The sequence below is a fragment of the Arvicanthis niloticus genome, chromosome 5, assembly GCF_011762505.2.
Source record: "Arvicanthis niloticus isolate mArvNil1 chromosome 5, mArvNil1.pat.X, whole genome shotgun sequence".
Taxonomy (NCBI): domain Eukaryota; kingdom Metazoa; phylum Chordata; class Mammalia; order Rodentia; family Muridae; genus Arvicanthis; species Arvicanthis niloticus.
This window is the reverse complement of record NC_047662.1, coordinates 27,850,240-27,873,675: the sequence shown is the minus strand read 5'-3', so window position 1 is coordinate 27,873,675 and position 23,436 is coordinate 27,850,240. Positions and strand designations below refer to the sequence as shown.

Here is a 23,436-nt window from a genome sequence, read left to right as displayed (position 1 = left end):
TTCAGAGTTTGAGGCTAGCCTGGTCTACAGAGTGAGTTCCAGGACAGCTAGAGCTACACAGAGAAACCCTGTCTTGAAAAACAAAACAAAACAAAATAAAAAACAAAAACAAAAAAAAAAAGAAAGGAAGAAAGAAAGAAAAGAAAAGTAAAGAAAAATAAAACAAAGGTACCACAGAGGCCAGAGATTTGCAAAACAGATGCTCTATAGAAAAGAAGGCTGCTGATGGGAATTCCTGTACAAAAGTACTTCCAAAGAGTTCCTTTGGAGGGGGCGGAGAGATGGTGGAGCAGTTAGCAGCACTTACTGCTTTTGCAGAGAAGTAGGGTTCAATTCTCAGCACCCATGTGGTAAATTACAACTGTCTGTTACTCCAATTTCAAGGATTTGATGCCCTTCTTAGTTTCCATGGTCACTGCACACATGTGGTATGCTTATGTACATGCAAGCAAAACACTCAACACACATCAAATTCTAGAAATAATTTTAAGGTGGGCAAAGTGGTGCATTCCTTTAATCTCAGCACTCAGAGGCAGAGGCAGGTGGATCTTTATGAGTTCCAAGCCAGCCAAAGCTACATAGTGAGAACTTGTTGAAGTGGGAATTTCTGGTTTCATTTCACGGTTGTATCCTGTGATGTTTTTTCTAGAAACTGTCTTATGAGAGAATGTTTTGCTGAAGCAGACATGTGAGAGGATGTTTTGCTGGGAACAGACATGTGTTTTTCTGGAAGTCACTTGGTGAAAGGGAATTTGATGTTTTGTTGATGTGGACACTTGAGAGGACACATGATATTTGGAAAAGAGTATAAGTATTTCCCAACAGACAGTGGACGACTCTGTGTGGCATTGGTTTGCTTTGCAACTCTTTGCTGGTCTTCATTGGGCTTCTCTGACACTGGTCTTGGCTGACAACACTCTTGCATTGGTTTGTCTTGCTTTTTTTGCAGGGGGTGGGGCGGCTGGTCTTCACTTGTCATGACTTCATAGAGAGAAGCTTGCCAAAGAACTTCTGGTGGTACCCTGGCTGCTTCTTGCTGGACTCATGCTGATTTGCAGAGCCTCTTAGTTTCCTCTGGAAAGAGCCACTTCTACTGATTCGTGAATGACTGGACTGCTGACAAAGAAAACTGGAAGTGCCCCCCAAAGAACCATTTCTAAACAGATCTGTAATCCCCTTTTCCTATTAACCTTTCTTTCCCCCTATCTCTGGTGGTTGGTGGGCTCAAAAGGAGGTTGAAGCAATAAAGAACCACAATTAAATTAAGCTTTGAAAATTCTAAGCCTTCAACTTGTCTTTTAAAATAGAGGAAAAGAAAGAAAGAAAGAAACTTAAAAGGTTAAAAATGCCTTTTATGATTTTAGGTACCTGATCACACGTAGACTCTGGATGATAAAAAGTGGCCTTGGAATATTGACTCAGTTAGACAGCCTGAGTGGTTCCACTGAGATAAAGTAAAATAGGATGAGTAACTTGGGTATGAAGTAAGTGTTTACACTCAGTGAGTCTAATAAGAACCAATACTCTTGAGAGCATCACACTAGGGGCAGGTAGCTTATGTCAGAGGCTGTGACAGGGATGAAGGAAAGGGATGGTAGAGTACTTGTCTAGCATGCCCAAGGCTGTTCGTTTGATCTCCAGCACTGAAAAAAAAAGGAAAAGGAAAAAGAAAGAGATAAGGGTGACATTCAAGGGAAGCGTAGCTATTGAATACTGGTGGTTGAACATCAAGACCAACCTAGAAAGCAAGGGCAGGGTGAACAGTGATCCTGGCTTCACTGAGGATCAATCAGAGGATACCACTGCACAAGCAGATGAGGCAGGAGACAACAAGGCTTGAGGATGACCACTCGGTCAAGCCCAGTTCTGACAAATGACTGCTTCCTGTCTTGCTGTGAACTGCCCATAGAAGAGCTGTCTTGCATCTAGAAGTGGCAAGACAGTTCTCAAAGTGCTTAGGCAGTGTGTAGTACCCTAGGACAAAAAAAAATACTCCCCTATGGATTTTGTTCTCCAGTTCACATGTATAAAAAGCATCACATGTTTCACATGACACAAACATCTGTCAAATAAGTCCTCCTGTTAACAAGACTCAATTTCAGAAAAAAATTATCTAATATTATAAAAATATTCGAACCATTCGTATTGGCTTCAGTTGGGTTTCCTAGAAGTAGAGTTAGAGACAGGGTTCTTAATGAGAGATCTATTTTTTTTTTAATTTTTTATGTTTGTTTTTCCAGACAGGGTTTCTCTGTGTGGCCCCAGTTGTTTTGGAACTAGCTCTTTAGACCAGGTCTGCCTCTGCTTCCCAAGTGCTGGGACTAAAGATGTGCACCTCCACCACCTGGCTGAGTGTATTTTTTAAGTTAGGTTTGTTTATTTTATGTGTGTGTGTATTTTGCCTGTATGTATTATGTATGTATGTATGTATGTATTTGTGTATTTATGCATGTATTTGCACTGCATGTGTTTCTGGTGCCCTTGAAGATCAGAAGGAGCATCAAATCCCCTAGGACTAGAGTTACAGATGGCTGTGAATCACCATATGGGTGCTGGAAATCAAACTCCAGTCTTGAGGGGGTGAATTGAGGGAGTAATTTTTAGAAGAAAGAAGACAAGCAGGGAAGGATAGGAAAGAAAATGCTGGAAAGAATGTAATCTTATATGATTCTATAGGAGATATTTTTAAGCTACAAATGGGACCACAGAATTAGTTCCCTGCAGGAACAAGATGGTCTTCTATATTCTTTTTTTACCCCCTTTTATGTGTATTATTTTGCCTGCATGTGTCTGTGCACCATGTGCATGAAGTGCCTGAGGAGGCCAGCAGAGGGCGTCAGATTCCTTGAGACTAGTTACAGATGGTTGTAAGACACTCTATGGGTGCCAGAAATTGAACCTGGGTACTCTGGAAGAGCAGCCAGGATTCTTTACCTCTGAGCCATCTCTCCAGCCTCCAATCTGTTGCATCCTTCTGTCAGTCAGCTATTGACCAAAGTGAAAATGAAGCCTTCTAGTTAGGGATGACAGTTACCTGGAAGGGAGCATGAAAATGTTCCAGAGCCCTTTCATGCTCTACGCACACTCAGAGCTGAAAATCTTTCCTGTGTCAATGGATGAGATCATCACTCAATACCTAAACAGAAAACTATGAAGCTTAATTGATTACTTGCTTGCTTAAGCATATCCTGGTTGCTGACACCTTCCACCAATAAAAGCATACCACTGATCATAGTTTGGTAACAGCATGGACTTCAGGTATCAGTAGGTTTTTACAGGTATGAACTGGCTGACAGAATCTCAGAAAGTGGGATCACTTTAAGTAAGACTGATGGTTGGCATTCAGAAATGTGTCCATTGAAACGTGATCTGACTAGCTGACAGAGTTGTGACTAAATGGCTGGTGTGTTCACATGTGTGTACTGTTGACCAACCAACATAAAGATTTTTAAAGACTGTTCTTGTCATTAATTGTTAGCAAGGCTACAGAACTTGCATGGGTTGCATAGTCAGGCACAGAATAAACTGTAGACTTGTATCATGACCTCCTACAACAGCTTTCTCTAAATATGTGGGGAATTTCAATTTCTTGGTTCTCTCTGGTTTTCAATCAGCCAAGGCCAGTGGGAAAGATAAACAAGAATTAGCTAGGTCTTTACCATTATTATTTATTTGCCTTGAAGCTGGGGTTTCTTTTGGAAAGATTGAACTTAAGTGTCAAACAACATAACTTTACCCAGTCTTTGAGATGCATATCGACTCAAAACCTATTGGCTACCCAGCTTTCTTTCTCACCACCTAAAGACCCCGTGACAACTGCTGTGCCTCTAACAGGCAGCATAGTGTCTCTGTCAGGTCATGACCCACAGCTTTCTAGAAACCAGTCTGTCACACTCCCCAAGTGCCAAGAACATGCACCAGACCCTAGTCATGTAGGCAAGGCTGCCCAGCCACTCAAACTCCTTCCCCTTAAAGGTTCTCGTGGGGCCTGCTAACACAGTCACAAAGCATGCCAACTCAGTTAACACAAGCATTAAATAAAGCTCACAGTGCATAGCACAGCCAAGCAGTGGTGGTACACACCTTTGATCCAAGCACTCAGGAGGCAGAAGCAGACAGATCTCTGTGAATTTGAGGCCAGTCTGGTCTACAGAGCGAGTTCCAGGACAGCCAGAACTACACAACGAGGCCTTGTTTTGAAAATAATTCATAGCACAAAGCAGAGGGAAAGGTCCATTCCATTTCTTCTCAGTTCCCAACATCTTTAAAACACCTTCACTGTTGAGGAGGAAGTGTGGCAGAGGTATAAGAAAGCAAGCCAGGCTGGCAGGACAGTGAGCCCCAGGGATCCACCCATCTCTGCACCCCCAGTACTAGGATAAAAAGCACCCAGATATTTTACATGGATTCTGGGGTTTGAAATCGGGTATTCATGCTTTCAACACAAAGCCAGAGCCATCTCTCCTGTCACCATAATTTAGTTCCTAAAAGCTCTCCCCCTCTTTTCTAAACTAACAAGAAAGTAAGGCATCTCTAGGGACTGAAAGCTAAAAGGAATTTCAAAAGTCTTGGAGAAGATAAAAGTGTTCACTGAAGAGATTGCTTTATATATATTTATATATGTATGCATCACATATACATGCATATATAACATATATAAACACAATATGTGTGTATATATGGTGTGTGTTTATGTGGGTGTGTGTATATCAGATTTCCTGTTCAAAGTTCTGCCTCTTCTGTGAGAGAATCAATTCATATTGGCATGTACAAAGAAAAAACACGACAGATACAGGCATTTGATGGGTGGTTCCCTTTGATGGAAGAAGTGATATTTATCGGTTTACTTTGCATTATTTGTGTGCAGGTTGTATGTAGCATAGCTGTATAATTTTAGCATTTAAAGAACACAATTGTAGGCATTTGACCCAGAGGGAGGAGGGGCTTTCAGTGGGGCTTTCTCTGCTGATGCTTAAGAAAAGAGTTCTTTGAGAATGATGGATGCAGTTGTGTTCATAGAGATGGCTGGCTTAATGACCTCGCTTGCCCCTGGCCTGCATCCCATGATAGATAGGCTGCTCCAACCTCCTCAGGCTCTACGTCCCTTTATGCGCAGAAACCTGGGAGAAACATGCAGACTGAAGTAATTACTAGAATCTCTACAGAGACAAGGGGATCCCATAGTTGTCTTTGGAGATAGAAGTGCAACCTACTTTCCATTTGACACGAGGACTCAGTTGTATGAGCCACAGCCTAAGAATGAGGTAGTTCCCCCTTTTCAGAATTGCTGCAAGGCTTATAAATTATAGTGGTGGCTGTTTTCTTATTAATTAAATCCTGGTGTGGTGGCATTTGTCTGAAATCTCAGCACTTGGGTGGTAGAGGTAGGAGGATCAGGAGAGTTCAAAAATCACTTTCAGGTGCATAAAGAGTTCAAAGCTATCCTAAGCTACACAAGACCCCGTCTCATGCAATAATTTGCAAGTAATTAGCTGTGGTGTAACTCAGTGGTAAAGTGTGTGTTTAACATAATAAGGAATGCCCTGGCCTTAGTCCCTAGCGTACACTTGAACACCCCAAAACTTGCAGAGATACAAGTGTCACTTGAGAATAGTAAAGCGTTCAAACAAAACAGAAACAATAGAAAGCGATCTGAGCATAGTGGAGTGTGCCTGTCATCCCAGAAATCAGGATGGAGAGGCAGAAGAAATCTGTTAACCTCAGGGAAAAACATTGTTCCCCTTTTGTTTTGTTTTTGTTTTTGTTTTGAGACAGTGTTTCTCTGTGTAGCCCTGGCCATCCTGGAACTCTATAGACCAAGCTGGCCTCAAACTCAGAGACCTGCCTGACTCTGCCTCCCGAGTGCTGGGATTAAAGGTTTGTGCCACCACTGCCTGATGAAAAATCATCCCATTAAATCATACACACTAAATAACTGCATATAACTGATCTTGAAATGTTCCTAAATATTTTCCATTCACAGACGAATATTCACTGTTTGAATAAAATGGCATCCCACTACAGAAAGGAAAGCAAATTCATTTTCAGTTCAGTGAAATATATCTTGAGCTATAGGGCAGTTAATTTCATTCCTTGTGTGTGTGTGTCCCCTTAGGCACATTCCACTTTTTTGTTTTCTTTTGAAATGGGATCTCTTGAGGCCTAGGACTTCACATTCATGCTAAGTTGGCTGGCTCATGAGCTCCCAGGGACCCCCTTGTCTGCACCTCTCATTTCCCCATCACTAGGCTTCAGGCACATGGCGCCATGCGAGGCCTGTGGGTTCCGGAGCTCTGAACTGAGCTCCTCAACCTTGTGAAGCAAACACTTTACCGACTGAGCCATCGCCTCCGCCCCATTTCATTCTTTGGAATAGGTGAATAGCAGCATATATAAAACATTTCTACTTAAACATGGAAGTTGGCCTTCCATTCATCGATGCCGCAGTGGACGACACAACGGATGTCTGTGCACAAACGTTTGGGTTATTGTGCAGACATTTCTTTGGATACATTTGAAAGATAACGTATATTTAATATACTCTGTTTTGTCTGTTTTTTTTGAGACAGGGTTTCTCTGTGTATCCCTGACTGCCCTGAAACTTGCTCTGTAGACCAGGTTGGCCTCAAACTCAGATATCCCCCTGCCTCCGCCTCTGGACTGCTGGAATTAAAGGTGAGTCACATCGACTGGCAAAAGGTTTTTATTATTAAAGTATGATCTTAGTTAGGGTTTTTATTGCTGTGATGAAACATTGTGACCAAAAGACAAGTTGAGGAGGACAGGAATTTTTTCAGCTTGCACTTCCACGGCACTGTTCTTCACTGAAGGAAATTAAGAGAGGAACTCAAACAGGTCAAGATCCTGGAGGCAGGAGCTGATGCTGGGGACTTGGTGGGGGTCATATCGGGGGTGGGGGGAGAGGGTGCTGCTCACTGGTTTGCTTCCCATGGCTTGCTCAGCCTGCTTTCTTACAGAACCCAGGACCACCAACTCAGGGACAGCACCACCCATAATGGGTTGGGCCCTCCCTTGTCAATCACTAATTAAGAAAGGTCTTATAGCTGTGTCTTAATGAAGGCATTTTCTCAATTAAGGTTCCCTCATTTCACATAGCTCTAGTTTGTGTGATAAGTTGACAGAAGACTAGCCAGCCCAAGTATGTTAATTGTACAAAGTCATAAGGTCATTAAGACATTTCTGTATGTAGTTTAATTGTAGTCTCTCTTCTGTTACCTTTTTTTTTTTTATTAAAATAATTATTTTGACTTTATGTTTTATGGGGGTTTTGCCTGCATGTATTTGTGTACAAGTGTGTGAAGTGCCTTCAGAGGGCAGAGATGTATCAGAGTTACTGATAGCCCGCTGCGAGTCTCCTTGTGGGTTCTGGACGTTGAGCCCAGGTCTTCTGGAAGAGCAGCCAGTGCTTTTCAGCACTGATCCATCTCTCCAGTCCATTCCTAACCCCCCTATCTTACTCTTTCCAAAATAGTTCATGTAGGGCATGGTGGTCCAGGACTTTAATTCTAGAGCTGGTGAGTCAGAGGCAGGCAAATCTCTGTGAATTTGAGGTCAGTCTGGTCAACACAGTTAAATTAGTTCCAGGACAGCCAAGGCTACATAGTAGTAAGACTCTCTCTCCTCTCTCTTCTCCCCTCTCCTCCTTCCCCTCTCCTCTTTCCCCTCTTCTCCTCTCCTCCCCTCTCCCCAAAAAACAAAAAAAATTAATCCCAGCACTCAGAAAGCTGAGGCAGGTAGAGCTCTGAGTTTGAGGCCAGCCTGGTCTACAGAATGAGTTCCAGAGCAGCCAAGGCTACACAGAGAAATCCTGTCTGGACCATCCAAAAAAAAAAAGAGTGAACATTTAAAAATTTGTTGGGTTGAGGAACTGTGTGTGGGAGTGGATCAATGGCTGGAATGTAAATTAATTAAAAAAATTTAAATGTAATGAAGCAGAAGTATAATAAAATGCTTAAATCTAAAACATTTTGTTTCTATTTGTAGGGGGCATAGTACGCGCTAGTGTGAAGGTCAGAGGAAAACTTTGGGGAGCCCGTTCTTTCTTTCTACCGTAGGTGGATTCGCGGGATTGAACTTTGGTAGTAAGGCTTGGCTGACATGCTTTCTGCCTCAGCCTACCCACTACTGGGATTTCAAGAGTGAATCACCGCCAAGTAGTTTTTGTTTTGCTTTTGAGATTTGTTTTCCTATGTTGCTCCCGTGGTTCTTAACTCTACGGCTCAGGATGACTGTTCTTTAATCTGGCTTGCAGGGAAAGATTTCCGTTTGTTTAACGAGCAAGGAAATGAAAACCAGAAACCTGAAGACCTTCTCCTCAGTAGCACTCACATGTGCTGGCACGTCTCACCCAGGGTGCGGTTTTATCTACGTACAAACTCTGAAATTCGAATAGGTAGATACGGAAACCGAACGCTGCACAACCCACAGCTATGTCTTTAAGACACCTCTGGACCAGCCTCCTCCGCAATCACAGTGCGAAAAGCACCCAAGCTCACGCCCGCTCTCTCGCGAGAGTTGACGTCATTGGGCCTCGCCAATGACTGGGCGGTCGCGCGTCTTGCGTCACACCCAGCTTAGTTCGGGTGTGCTGTATCACTGGTGAGGCCGTGTACCCGGGAAGTACCTGTGTCTGTGGATCCTGCAGCCTCCCGCTTCCCGGCACCATGGAATACCTCATTGGCATCCAGGGCCCAGACTATGTCCTGGTCGCTTCTGACCGGGTGGCCGCCAGCAATATTGTCCAGATGAAGGACGGTGAGAGGAAGCCGGGGGAGGCCCGGCCTGGGTGTAGGGGCAGTCGGCGGGAGTTGGTGAAGGGTAGGGTGGGCCTCCCTCTGGGCAGCTTGGAAGATGGAGCTCAACGTGCTCTGCCCTTCCGGCACTGCAGGATTTAGAGGCTGGGAAGCTGGCAGACAAGCTTAAGACCCTAGCTTTGGATTCTCGGTCAGGGCCGTGCTCTTGCCTTGGCCAGATTAGGCTTGCCAAGTGAGAGTTGCCCAGGGTGGGGAATTCAGTTTATGAGAGCTCAAGTGTGTGCGCGGCGCTAGGCGCCTCAGATGTCTGAATTAAGTTGCGCTCATCACAGATAGAGGTTAGTTTGCGGGCGCCCTAAGGTGGGATCTTGGGGAGAGTGAGACTCTCCAGAGTTTGGCAATTCCTCTCTGCTTCCGCTGTCTTCAGTTGCTCAGCATAGAACGTCTTCCGGCTTTCACTGGCTGCTAGGTTTTCCTTGTAGTTAAATAGTTAATGCAACTTAGATGGCGTCTCTTTATTTGCTTTATGATTTTTGTACCTTATTTTTCTGTGCCCAGATTTTCTTTCTTATCTCTCAGATTACTAATACCCAACTCAAAATTTGTTGAGAGGATTGAGTGAGCGAGTTAGCATTGGACAAATACTTTAACGAACTGAAGCATATATGTAACAGGTGTGTCCAGCGTTAATATTTTAATTTGTTAAATGATTGGCTCTACTATGTACCCTTTTTGCAGAGTTAGTTGGAGACAGAATATGTATAACTAAGATATACATTACTTATACATAATATATAGATTATATAACACACACACACACACACATATATATATGTATATATATATATATAAAATGTATAAAACTTTTTTTGTTGTTTTTTTGAGATAGGGTTTCTCTGTGTAGCCCTGGCTGTCCAGGAACGCACTCTGTAGACCAGGCTGGCCTCGAACTCAGAAATCCGCCCGCCTCTGCCTCCCAAGTACTGGGATTAAAGGTGTGCGCCATCACTGCCCGACAAAACTTTTTTTTTTTTTTTTTTTTTTTTGTATAAAACTTTCTTAAGGAGATGTTGAAATGACTCAGTAGTAAAGATGCTTTTGACCAGGCTTGACAACTGGAGTTTGATCCCAGAACCCAGATGGCAGAGGAAGAGACCCCACCCCAACCTCCTGCAAGTTGTCCACTGACCTGTACCTCTGTTCTGAGGCTGGTGTGCTCCTGCGCAGAACAGAGTCTCTAAATAAATAAATATTTTTTTAAACTTATGAAGGAAAAAGATTCTAAGTTTACAGGTGGTAGAACCTAGATTCAAATCTGTGTAATTTGGGATCGAGGATACAGTTCAGTGGCAGCATATGTTTTTGCCATGTACAAGGCCTCAGGTTCCAGTCTCAGTACTCCAAAAACAAGTTAGTAGACATTATGCAAAATGACCTTTTACCCTTAACAACTACACTCCTTCTTTTATAGTGACAGTTGACCACAGAATCTGCGTGTTTTCATGATTGATCATAGACATGTTATCAATCATGTTTGAAAGGTATTAGCTTTTGTTCAGTGGATTAAAAGTTCATTTGACCTGTCTCATGCCTCTCTGTGTACTTTACAGTGCTAGGTACTGAAAAGAGAAAGAAAAAAAAGAATACTATAGTATAGTATAGTATAGTATAGTATAGTATAGTAGTCGGGAAGATAGCTGAGTAGGTCAGAGTGCTTGCTATTCAAGCATGAAGAATTTAAATTCCAAGTACTCACTTAAAAGAAAAAATCAAACAGGCATAGCTGTGTGCCTGTAATCCTACTTGGAAGCAGGAAGCACAGATCCTGGGAGCTCATTGAGCAGTCAGTCAAACCCAAAGGGTGCTTCTGCTTTCTGAGAATAAGGTGGAGGATGGCCTGATGTTCTTTCTCTGTCTTGGGTGAGGCAGGTACAACATACATTCATATGTGTAATGCACACACAAAGTTAGTAATTCAGTAAGAACTGGATATGTATTCAAATAATTGTAACACAAACTAGAAAGTTATTGCTGGGTCGAGAAAAGAACAGTCAAGTTTGGGTTAATAAGAAAAGGAGACTATTTTTAGGGAGCAATCATGAGGGAGAGATAGATTCTGGTTTAGACATTAGGAGAAGCTTTGAAGGTGTATAGCAATTCTAGATTCCAGGAAGAAAAATGATTAGATCTAGAGTTTCCTGAAGTGTGTTGTCAGAGCTGAAAAAGCACAATTGCCACAACTGATTTCACAAAGAAGGCACCTACCTGTGTGAGCCTGGAGCTCCCATCTGGGGAGATAGAGAGAGAGAGAGAGAGACAGACACAGACACACTACTGTGAACTTTGCTAGCACTCTGTTCTTTCTGAAGAACTTGAAATCAAACATCTATGGTATTAATTGTTTCTCAAGAGACTTTATGACATTTTAGGATTAGTTTGTAGAAGTTATGTTTGTAAACCAGTCTTCAAAAGATTTATTTTGAGAGTAATTTTGTCCATTCTTTGAATAGCAAGGCCTTTGACAGCAATTGATTTTAGCATGAAGAGTGTAGGTGGGGCTATCATCAAGTTAATGTACTGTCTATTTCATCACAGTGAATATGTGAATGACTTTGAAAAGGAGAATGTACTCTATGCCTTTATCCATACTAGATGTTACATGGGATGCAACCTCTTAGCTAAAATCTGAAGAAAAGCCAAGACAAGGAGAGCCAGGCATACTGTATCCCTATAATTCCATCCCGTAGACAGAGGAATGATGATCTCTAGTTGGAGACTAGCCAGGTTTACATAATGAATTCAGAGACATTGTAGGAGTACATACTGAGAGACACACACTCTGTCTGTTTCTGCCTCAGCCTACCCACTACTAGGATTTCAAGAGTGAACCACTGCCAAGTAGTTTTTGTTTTGCTTTTGAGATTTGTTTTCCTGTTGCTCTCTTAAAAAGAAATCAAACACTGAAGAAAAACCCAGGAAAAAATACAAGATGTTTTTTATGTGTTAGAAGTATTACTAGTTAGTGTTAGGCTAGTTTTTAAATCAACAATTTAAGAAGTAAGTCATTAGAATAGGCGCAGAGACGAAAAAGATTATAGTATGGAAAAGATGAGTTTGAGTAAGTTCTTGAAAAGAGAACTGGAAATAATTGTACTCAACTGATAACTGTTTCTGGCATGAAAAGCTTGGGGTAGGAGTTCACAGTCGTCTGAAGGCATTTGTGTGGAAGTCAAGAATGCGGAACTGTAGTAATTTTGAGGGAGACTTTTTTTGCAAATACTTTTAGGGGAAGGATTTTTGGCTCTGTGAAATGGAGTCTTGCTATGTAGCTCTGACTAACCTGATACATGTAACAGCCTCCAAGACCTGGAGTACTAGGTGTGCAGCACCACACTGGTTCATACTGCTTGTTGTCATTTTTTTCATAATGCCACTTGGGAAAATATGTTGATACCAGGTAGAAGACATTTTCCAAAACCCACCTGCTTATAAAGCTAATACAGCTCTCAATGTGGTTGTACATGTGCTACATTTCCTGCCCTTTTTCTCTTGGCCTAAACAGAATGATGTTTTCCTCTCTGAGACAGGGTTTCTTTATGTAGCTTTGGCTGTCTGAGAACTCACTCTGTAGACCAGGCTGGCCTCAAACTCACAGAGATCTTCCTGCCTCATCTTCCCTAGTACTGGGACTAAAGGTGTTCACCACCACTGCTTGCCTAGCAACAGAATGACTTTTAAGTTACTCTGATGTCTCCAGAAAGTTGCTATTCTGAATTCCTACAATATATGTGATACAGACTGCATTGTCTAACACTGAGTGTAACAGTTTTCCTTATCTGTGAGATAGGCATCAGTAAGTGATAGTGTCACTATTTTACATGGTTGATAACCAGAGTTTAGACAGGCAAATCATTGCCCACTGTGTCTGACCACAACGTATGTCTAATGGGTTCTGGTCAGTTTGACTGCATATTACATGTTGATACTCATTTGGTTGTGTGTTTGTGGATCTTAAGAGTTTATTGTCGAGAGTAAGAACTTTCTCGAGCTGTACAGGCAGCTTCTTGTACAACTCAGGGCCATAAATATCCATCAGTTCTGTTTTGAGGCATTATCTTTTGCTATTCACTGAGCATGTTCACTGTTTAAAATAAGTAGGCCTGATTTACATTGATTTAATAAATAGTTTGATGTCTTAAATCTTAGCTTTTTTTTTAATGAAGTGTGACATAAAACTTATTCTCCCTAAAAGGTTACTTTTGCGCCAATGTTTAGTGTGTATATGCACATAGCCTTGTCACAGCACATGTGTGGAGGTCCAGGGACAACTTGGAGGAGTCATTTCTGTCTGTCCACTGTGGGTTCTGGAGATTGGATGGGGGTGGGGTGGGGTAAGGCCTTTACCTGCTGAGCCATATTGCCTATCTGCGTTTTTTTCCCTTAAAAATAAGGCAGATTTATTCAGTAATATTTTCTTACAAAAGTTAACTGTAGAGATTTAGAAAATACTGATAAGCAAAAGGAAGGAAATAAAAATCACTCAGATTCTTGCCACTGTCAAGAATTTAGACTATATACCCTTCTGGTCTTTTTCTTTGTAACATATGTCTAAATGAATCTTCCTTTTAGAACAACTTTGCAAATTAACAGTCTTTGAATGTGTAACAAATTAAAATTTGTTTACTTGGGAATTTTAAGGCAATTCAACATTATCTATAGGCATATTTTCTGTGGGATCCTACCACCAGTCCAAATATCCACAATATTACTGTCTACAACTCTCCAACATTTGTAAAGTATTTGATAGTTTCATTTGTTCCTTAAATCCTATTAAGAGATTTTGACATTTCAAAAGCTTTCATACAGGAAAACATGTCTCCCAGGGGAGATTATTCAGCACTATTAGAAAAATAAAAAGTGAAAGTCGGGGTAAGATAGCAGAGTAAAGCTTTGCTCTGAAGCTGCAGACTAAATACTGCGTTTCCTTCCCTAGGCAACAATTACAACCTGAGTATTTATCTGTTTAATCTGACTAAGCCTGGTTTAGCTAGATAAGGCTAGAGTATTATGGCTTTCATTAGTTATTTAGATAGCTCACTGTTAGCACATTCCTTAAAGTGTCTGCTTTGGCAACTGATTTTCTTTTTTCTTTGGATATGCAGCTGGGTTACTTTATAAAGTAATTGGGATTCTCAGCTGATTTTTTTTTCCCTCTTTCTTGAGATGGTTCTTTAAATTTAACTGTAGAATCCATTCTTTTCACTGTTTTTTAATGTTAATGTGACATTTGTATTAGTAGTAGTGTTTTTTAGAGTCTCACTATGTAGCTCTGGCTGTCCTGTAGTGTACTATGTAGAATAAATAAGCTGTTCTCAAGCTTATAGGGCTCAGCCTGTCTCTGCCTTCAGAGTGTGAAAGTATGTTATTCGCCTGATACAGTTGTCATCTCTGAGGCTTACTGCCTCTGTCTGCTAACTAACCTAGGCCTAATCCTGGGATCTTCTATCCTATGTAATCTGGCCATCTGTTATAATCTCCTGGCTCCTTCTCATTCTCTGGCTTGTTCTCTCTTTACCTGTCTCTGTATAAATGACCTGGTAAAACTGCTCCCCACACCTTAAATAGTTTCTCTTTCTTCTCCCTTCTCTTGAGAGTTGGGTGTATCCTATTCTGTCAAGTCTTTCTCTTATTTGTCACTTTGTCTGCCACTCAATTAAACATCAATTTCAAACATGAGTGCTTCCTTCTACAAACAAATTTTACCTTTATTGTTTGGGATTAAAGGTGTGTACAGATGGTGTGTCTGTATTCCAGGCAGAGAAATTAAATGTGTTTTCTTTTCTTTTCTTTTTTTTTTTTTTTAATTGTTTATTTATTACAGGTATTTGAGTACACTGTAGCTGTCTTCAGGCACACCAGAAGAGGGCATCAGATCATATTACAGATGGTTGTGAGCCATCATGTGGTTGCTGGAAATTGAACTCAGGACCTCTGGAAGAGCAGTCAGTGCTCTTACCCGCTGAGGCATCTTTCCAGTCCTTAAATGTGTTTTCTAAGGGCTGAGATACTAAAAACAGATTTTTTTCAGTAAATAACACAGTCTTGAGGGTCATAGTGTGATCAAATATCCTGCAACACCAGCTTGTTTGGGTTAAAGCATATGACCCATACCAAGCTTAATTTTTTAATTAATTAAGTAAGTGAGTAAGTGGTAGAGATTGAACTCTGGGCCTCACACACACTCAGCATATGCTATATCACTGAGATACAGCTATAGCCTCAAATCATAATTTTAAAAAAGTATTTATTTTTACGTGTATAGATGTATGTATGCAATACACTCAGAGGTCAGACAGGGGTATGGGCTTCCCTGGAACTGTGGTTACAGATTATCGTAAACCTAATGTCAGTGCTGGGATCACCTGGGTTCTCTGCAAGAGCAGCCAGTGCTCTTAACTGCTGAGCCATCTCTCCAGCCCTACCTTTCCCCGCAATTGTATCTTAAATAGTCTGCTTTCATATATAGTTTCCAATATAAATTAACATTAATAAAATATGTAGATAGTTGACCTGTTTGCTAGTGAAACTATAACAATGGTTGGTAAAATTTTTTAGTATAGTACTTAATAGACCGGTTTATAATTGCATATATAGATAGCTTTTAGTTTTTGTGGTTGTAGTTTCTAATATGAATTTCTTTTCCTTTGAGCAGATCATGACAAGATGTTTAAGATGAGTGAAAAAATCTTACTCCTATGTGTTGGAGAGGCTGGAGACACTGTACAGTTTGCAGAATATATCCAGAAAAACGTGCAGCTTTATAAAATGCGGAATGGTGGGTAAGATTAAAGGGTGGCTTTGGCTGGTGCATTAGTTTTTTAGGGTCACCATACAAGGTACCACAGCCTGGGCAGTTTAAACCACAGAACTCTTTCACAGCTCTGAAGGCTACAGTTGTGAGCTTAAGAAGTTAGCAGAGTTGAATTTTTCTGAGGCTTTCTTCTTGGCTTGTAGATGACCATCTTCCCCCATGACTTTTCCTCTGTATGGTCTATCCAAATCTCCTCTTACAAGGACACCAGTCACACTGCATTAGAGCTCACCCTCATAACCACATTTTTGACTCAATTGTCTCTTTGCATACTATCTCTAGATACAGTCACAGTTTGAGAGTCTATGATTAGGACTTTAGCGTATGAATTTTTAAAGGATACTATTCAGTCTGTAGCCATTGGTTTATGCTTAATTTTGAACTGAAGATGGGTGTTATTTACTGACAGTCTTATTCACTGTTAGATTGATGAGATCACAGTTTTTTATTTGAATCTTCCTACTAAAAGAAAAAAAATTAGAGGCAGGTATATGACCTTTGAGTTTTAGACCAGAGTGGTCTAAACAAATTGAATTTTCAAAATAGCCAGGACTACACAGAGAAACCCTCTCTCAAAAAACTAAAACAAACAAAAGTCTAGTCCCTAAGTTCTAATTGTGCTGTTAAAGATTTTCTACAAACATTCTATTATAACACTGATATATTGGTTATAGAATGATAGAAATCAGGATTTTTTTAAGTTCTTTGTTTTATTTCATGTGTGTAGGTGTTTCCCTTGCACACATGTTGGTGCACCACATGGTTCCCACAGAGGCCAGAAGATCCCCTGGAACTGGAATTACAGAGGGTTCTGGGTTTTGAGAATTAAACCTAGGCTATCTGGAAGGGCAGCTCTTGCTCTTAACTGCTAAGCCATCTCTCCAGCTCCATGGCTTTACAGTATCGTATATAACAAGCCATTTGTCCTCTCTGCAACTTTATTTTGTCTAAAATGAGATATTAATGAAGATGTTTTGACGAGGAGTGGGGTACATGCTTGTAATCCTAGCGCTTGGAAGATGGAAGCAGGAGAATCAGAGGTTAAAGATCAAATTCAGCAGTTCAGCTACAAAGAAAGTATGAGGGCTGCATGAGACCTGGTTCAAGAAACAAAACAAAATAGCCAGACAGTGATGGCACAAGCTTTTAATTCCAGCACTTGGGAGGAAAAGGCAGGCAGATCTCTGTGAATTCAAGGCCAGCCTGATCTACAGAGTTTCAGGATGGCCAAAACTACAGAGAAACCCTGTCTTTTTAAAAAAAACAAAAAACAAAAAACAAAAGAAAAAAACGGGGAGAAGAGAGAAAGAAAAGGTTTTCACTGGCTTGGGGATGTAGCTCTTTGGCAGAGTCCTGACTGAGCATTGGGAAAGCCCTGGGTGTGATCCTAGCACTGCAAAAAAGAGAAAAATGCTTTGTGAACTTAAAGTTCTTTGTAATTATAAGATGCTGTACTTGAAAAGCATTCTTTTGGGGCTGGAGAGACAGCTTGAGTTCCAGGAGAGCATGGGCTAGGCAGATACCCTATCTTGGAAAACATAAAGACTTAGAATATAGCTTTGGTTTAATTTGTATATGCTTACTTATGTGAAATGACTAAATTAACATCCAGTCATACATGTGTTTTAAGCAGCACATTTAGCATTATTCTCCCAATTGCCTAAATATGTTTTGAGTTCTTTCTTATCAATATTAAGCACTGTGCTTAGTAATGTAGAAAATTAGTATGCGCTGGGCGGTGGTGGCGCACGCCTGTAATCCCAGCACTTGGGAGGCAGAGGCAGGCGGATTTCTGAGTTCGAGGACAGCCTGGTCTACAAAGTGAGTTCCAGGACAGCCAGGGCTACACAGAGAAACCCTGTCTCGAAAAACCAAAAAAAAAAAAAAAAAAAAAAAAAAAAAAGAAAGAAAATTAGTATGCAATCAATACTTAGATGCTGCCATTCAGAGACCTAAAAGTATGCTCCTTGAGATTACACATATTTAGGGTGAAGGGTCCGCTAATGCTTCTCATTGATTGTCCTGAGAGAGGGCTGAACAGCTAAGGAAGAGATGCTTGTTACATGTGTTTAGGTGCTAAAAGTCAATGCCTAAAAGAAAAATTGTGTTTGTTTAAATTAACCCTTAAAGACTCTTAAGTTAGTTCCTTTATTAAGTACAGTTTGGAAGACGGAGGTAGAAGGGTCAGGAGTTCCAGACTATCCTCAGTTGTAAATGAATTGGAGGCCAGCCTGATGACTGAGACCCCATTTATATGAGATCATGTTTCAAAAGACATAAATAAGCAAAAATGGCTTTTAACAATGACCATATAGCTAGGGTAGGTGTGGTGGTGCACACCTGTAATGGCAGCACTTAGACAGCAGAAGCAGGAGGATCGCAAGTTTAAGACCTGTCTCTAAAAAGAAAAGGTATAGAGAAGTGATTTGGGTGAATGTTGTTATTTTCTTCTGTTTTACTTCAGATGTGATCCTTTATGTCTTTACCAGGATATGAATTGTCCCCTACGGCAGCAGCTAATTTCACACGCCGAAACCTGGCTGACTGTCTCCGGAGTCGGGTGAGCAGCTAGTGGCCTTCAGCAACAGCAGACAGCTGCACTTCTGTTTGACGTGAACACTACTTTTGTTTGCCATTTTTGACTTTCCTCAACTCTTCCCATTGCTAAGATTTGGGTTTCTTTTCTCTTTGGTTATTGTTGCTTTTTATAGTCTAATTCTGTCACTTAGGAAGCTAATGAAGCCTAGTGAACTCCAGGTTAACCTGGGCTATGGAGCTAATTCTAGGCTAGCCCAGGCTAGTCAGTGAAAATATACCTTATTTTAAGAACAAAATTAAAAGTGTTTCAACATTATTTAGCGTGTGCAGTGGGGTGTGTCTGGAGGCTCTCACCTTCCGCTCTATGGGCCGCAGGGATCAAGCTCAGGTTGGGAGGCTTGTGGCAGTTGCCTGTACCTGCTGAACCGTCTCTCTGGCCTCAGAGAAAGGTTTTTTATTTTGTTTGTTGTGGTGTGCTAGCATGAAGGATTGTGATAAACCACCCCTCTCCTGGACACTTTTTTTTTTTTTTTTTTTTTTTTTTAAGCAATCTTAGACTCACAGCAAATTAAGAGAAAAATAGAAATATTTTCCCCATATAAACTCAGCCCTGTATTATCAGTATCTACCAGAGTGATATATTTCTACAACTAATGAACCTATATTGACAGCGTGGGTTCATAGTTTACATTAGGATAGACTCAGAGACGTATATTCTGTGAGTTTAGATAAATGTGTAAGGACCTAAAGCTTCAGTATCATGTATCATAAATCCATCAGTATCACTGACCTGAACGTCCTCTGTGCCCGACCTGTTCTCTTCCTCTGCTGAACCCCTGATAGCATCTAATCCATATCATAGTTAGGTTTTCAGACTGGCTTCTTGGTGATATGATTTAAAGTTCCTTCACATATGGCTGGAGAAGTGGCTCTGCTTACATACACTTGCTGTATTCCACAGGATTTGAGTTCAGTTCCTGGCACCCATGTTACTCGCTTCACAGTAGTCTGTACAGCTGCAGGGAATCTGACGCCAGTGGGCCTCTTCAGGGACCTGCACGTGTGTACATGTACCTACATACAGGTGTAGATGCAAATAATTTAAAATAGTAAAAAATAATCTAAAAAACAATAAAATAAAGTTCTTCCATGTCTTTTCATGGCTTGACAATGTCTGTCTGTCTGTCTGTCTGTTTTTGTTTTGTTTTTCAAGATAGGGTTTCTTTGTGTAACCCTGGAAGTCCTGGAACTCTTTCTGTAGACCAGGCTAGCCTTGAACTGATAGAGATCTGTCTGTCTCTGCCTCCCTAGTGCTGGAATTAAAGGCTTAAGCCATTATACCCAGCTAGGTTATTTCTTTTTAGTGCTGAATTGTATTTCTTTGTCTAAATATACTGCAGGTTATTTATCCTTTTCCTACTGAAGGATATATCTTAATTGCTTCCAATTTGAGGCAGTTTGTATCTGGGATTTCTTTAGGTTTGTTTACAGTTTTTGCATAAATTCTAAGAAGTATGGTTGCTGGTTTGTATGGTAAGAATATGTAGAATTTTGTAAGAGAGTGCCACACATTTTTGAAGTGTTTTTATTTTTGTTAAACTGTAGCTGAAGGTCCCTACACAGTAATGGAGGTATATTGTTCTGGGACTGTTTAGCCAAAGCATGGAGAGTTATCTTTATTTATCTTGTATATTGTAGCATTCTCTATCTGATATAAGAGTAGGCATTGTTGATTTAAAGATTGAGAGCTTAAAGATTGTGTAGGATGTGCCAAGAAAGTTCACGTGATTGTCAAGGTTGTACATTTTCCCCATGGGGACTAAGTAAATGGAGCCTTGCCATGTGACCTTACCCCCTGTGCCTATTTATTCATCTTTGATATCTAGATAACTTCCTAACCCCACAGGAGTGCTAGGAAAATGAATGTTTGTAAATCATAATATTTAACATTCATATGACTTTTGCCCAAAGCATTTTGCTTAATAATTTAATCTACTCACTATTCCACTGAGACAAATTGTAGTTGATTCTCTTGCTGATTCAGTGAGAAGCATAAAGTGGCAGAGGGACTAGTTCAGGGCACACAGCAGGTCAGACAAAGCGACGGTAATTGTACCATAATTTGACCGTTTGCCTTAAGGTCAATTCTTTGATTCTTCAGTAGCAGTTTAGAAAATTAGTGCTCTTGGTGATTGGGGTTTCATCTACCTTCTTAAACTTAGTCACGTGTCATCAAAACAAATATGGGTATTAAATTTTTTAAAAACCTGCTTGCTATCGATTGTTTAGAAGATTTAGTTTTAAAGATGTGTTTGTGTATCTGTGTATGAATGTGTGCATATGAGTGCATGTGCCTAAGGAGGCCAGTGCCATTGGATCACTCCAAAACTGGAGCTATAAATATCAGGTTGTGAGCCACCTGATATTTATAAATATCAGCCATGTGTGACATGGATGCTGGGAGCAATATGGACTCTTAACCATTGAGCCACCTCTCCAGACCTACTATAGCTCTTTAAAGCACTTTTTTTTTCTAGTGCCTAATATTAGACCCCAAGCATGTCATTAAGTAGAGCCTGTCCTAGTGCTAGCTTTGATCAAGTGTTTTGCAGTCTGATCTATAAACAATTGTGTGTGTGTGTGTGTGTGTGTGTGTGTGTGTGTGTGTGTGTGTATTTTGCCTGCATGTATGTCTGTGCAGGATGTTCATGCAAGTGATCATTATATTTGAAAAGAAATCAGAGACATAATGGATTGCAAGGTAAAGACAGATTTACATACGTTGTTTTGATCTGGGTGAAAAATTAGGGATCTTATTTAATCCTTGAGGGAGAATTGTGGGTCAAATACCAGGTTCCTTACCACCCAGAAGTGCCTGAATTACTGAAGGAGTGTACATGTCATGGCTCCCTGTGTAGAATGTTCCTCTGATTTACCAAGCAGAACTGGAATAGAAATTCCACCTTTGGGCATAATAAAGCTTTACCATTAAATGCTGCAGACATTAAGTGAATTAAGCTCCTTTTAGAATTGAGATAAGAGTGGAAATTTGCTTCATGCACATATAGTGAATTCACCTAATCTCCACTAACAGAGATGTTTGATGTTTTGAACAAGTAAATACCCCTTGTAGACAAGGACAAGGATCTAAGTGTTGACTACTTCTGCCTCGTGTTTCTTTGTTCTTCTAGTCCTGTATCAAAGTAGATTGTATGGTGGTGGTGGGGGGTGCACATGCTTCCACATGTGTGTGTAGGTACCTAGGGAGGCAAGAAGAGGGCATTGGATTCCCTGGGGTTAGAGTTACAGGTGCTTATAAGCTGGGTAATGTGTGTGCTGAGAACTCAGATCCTCTGAAAGAGCAGCAAATGCTCTTAACTGCTGAGCCATCCCTCTAGCCCTAGTACTTTATTTTATTCTAGAGAGAGAAAGGATAATAGTTTTATATACTCCTAATATGAATTCACTATGTTTGATGTATTTACATGGTAACATTGTTTGGCACATGATACATATTTTAGGTTAGCCAGATTTTATATATAAGAAACTTCATATCCAGATTTTATATATAAGAAACTTTATATAGATGTCTACAGCTCTGAGTTGTTTGACTTTCATATACTGTGTGTGCGCGCGCGCGTGTGTGTGTGTGTGTGTGTGTGTGTGTGTGCATGTGTATGTGCGCGCACACGTGTGTGTGCGCTCATGCTCACATGCTCACTCATGCATGCTCCCTGACTCGTGCTTACTTGTGGTATCTGGTTGGAGGACATTTACTAGGGAGTATATAATCAATCTTATATAAAATGCAGGCAATTTGGAATTGTGGTTAAGTAGTCTTTGGACAATTGTTAGCTGTATGTCTTTGAACAAATTCTAAGCTCAACTTTCCTATTTACAAAAAAATAGTACCTCATAGGATTATTATAAGGATTAAAACATAATCATGTAAAGCTCTGTACATTATATAAAATATATATATATTGAACGACTTTTTTGTTTTTATGATGCTATTATTGCTTGGTTTAAGCAATTTAATGGCTATGTTATCTTTGTAGGGAATTGTTGAGTTATTTTAATTGAACTGATGACATACTAAAGTGGGGGCTATAGGAATTTACTAGTATTAATGGACAATGTAGAAATAATCTAACATTGAACATCTGTTACATGTTAAAATTTGTTCTAGATTTACCCAGTATGTGTGAACACCACTAACTATAAAGGGTTATTTAAATTCCAATTAATTAACCCCTCCCACCCATGCCATATGCCACCATTATTGAACCTAGGACCTAATCAAATATTTCAATGCATTTTATTAAATAAGAAAGTCCAGGAAGGTGTCTTCTGGGTTTTTCTTGAGTAAGAAAGTTGTGTTTCTTAGTTTTGGGGTTTAATTAGCCATAGGCATGCTAACTGCATCCTCTGTTACTGAGCTTCTACAACCCATGGCATAGCTGTGGAGCTCAGAGGAAACTTTGGGGAGCCGTTTCTCTCATCATTTGGGTCAGGGATTGAACTCAGACCATTAGCTTGGTAGCAAACCACTTTCATTCCATCGAGTCATTTTGCCAACTGGCCCCACTGTGGCATTATTTATATGATTTTATTATCTGATCCCCTTAAATTAACTGTTCCATATACCATCTCCATGTCAGTGATGTGAGACTGAGGTATGACCAGCCCACTCTAGTGTCCTTGGGGAATATGCAGTTTTGTGTTGCAGCTTCAGCAGAACACTGGCTTCTGTAGTGTGTAGTCTTCTGGGCTTTACTACTCACTGAATGGTCAGTGTTTTCATAGAACTTATCTGATACGTTTCACAAACCTTTGGGGGGGGGTTCCGTTTGTCCGTTTGTCCGTCCGTCCCTTCCCTCCCCTCCCCACACACTTTTGTGAATGCTTAGTAAATAAACAGTAGAAATAATGAAACATAGTTTTCAGCTCTAGTTCCATAAATTGCCATTAAACACCAGGAAAACCTAGTGTGATAAAACCTCAGTTTATTCACTCGTATTGACTTTCCTTTCATCTTTCACATGCAGGAATTAGATGTAAAAGTTTAACCTGAAAAGTGGCTTTACCATTTTTTTTCTCTGTAGTTTAAAATCTAATAGTTAAAACCTGCCATGGGAGGTTTAGCATCTGCTCTACTATGAGCTAGTTGAAAGTGCTGAGAGAGTTGCAGCTGATTGGATCAGATAGCAGATGTAAAGGGCTAGTGGGGGGCAGGGGTTGCTCAGCAGTAGA

The 23,436-nt window shown here is 40.5% G+C and overlaps 1 protein-coding gene across 1 annotated transcript in view; it reads left to right on the top strand.

Annotated features, from left to right (window-relative positions):
* The first annotated feature begins 8,578 nt into the window (after window positions 1–8,578).
* Window positions 8,579–23,436, top strand: part of Psmb2 (proteasome 20S subunit beta 2) — a 32,255-nt gene continuing 17,397 nt past the window's right edge. The window contains exons 1-3 of the mRNA XM_034504087.2: window positions 8,579–8,775; window positions 15,487–15,609; window positions 18,135–18,205. Of these exons, the coding sequence (XP_034359978.1) occupies window positions 8,685–8,775; window positions 15,487–15,609; window positions 18,135–18,205 (285 nt within the window). The 5' untranslated portion in view covers window positions 8,579–8,684. The remainder of the gene's footprint in view (window positions 8,776–15,486; window positions 15,610–18,134; window positions 18,206–23,436) is intronic.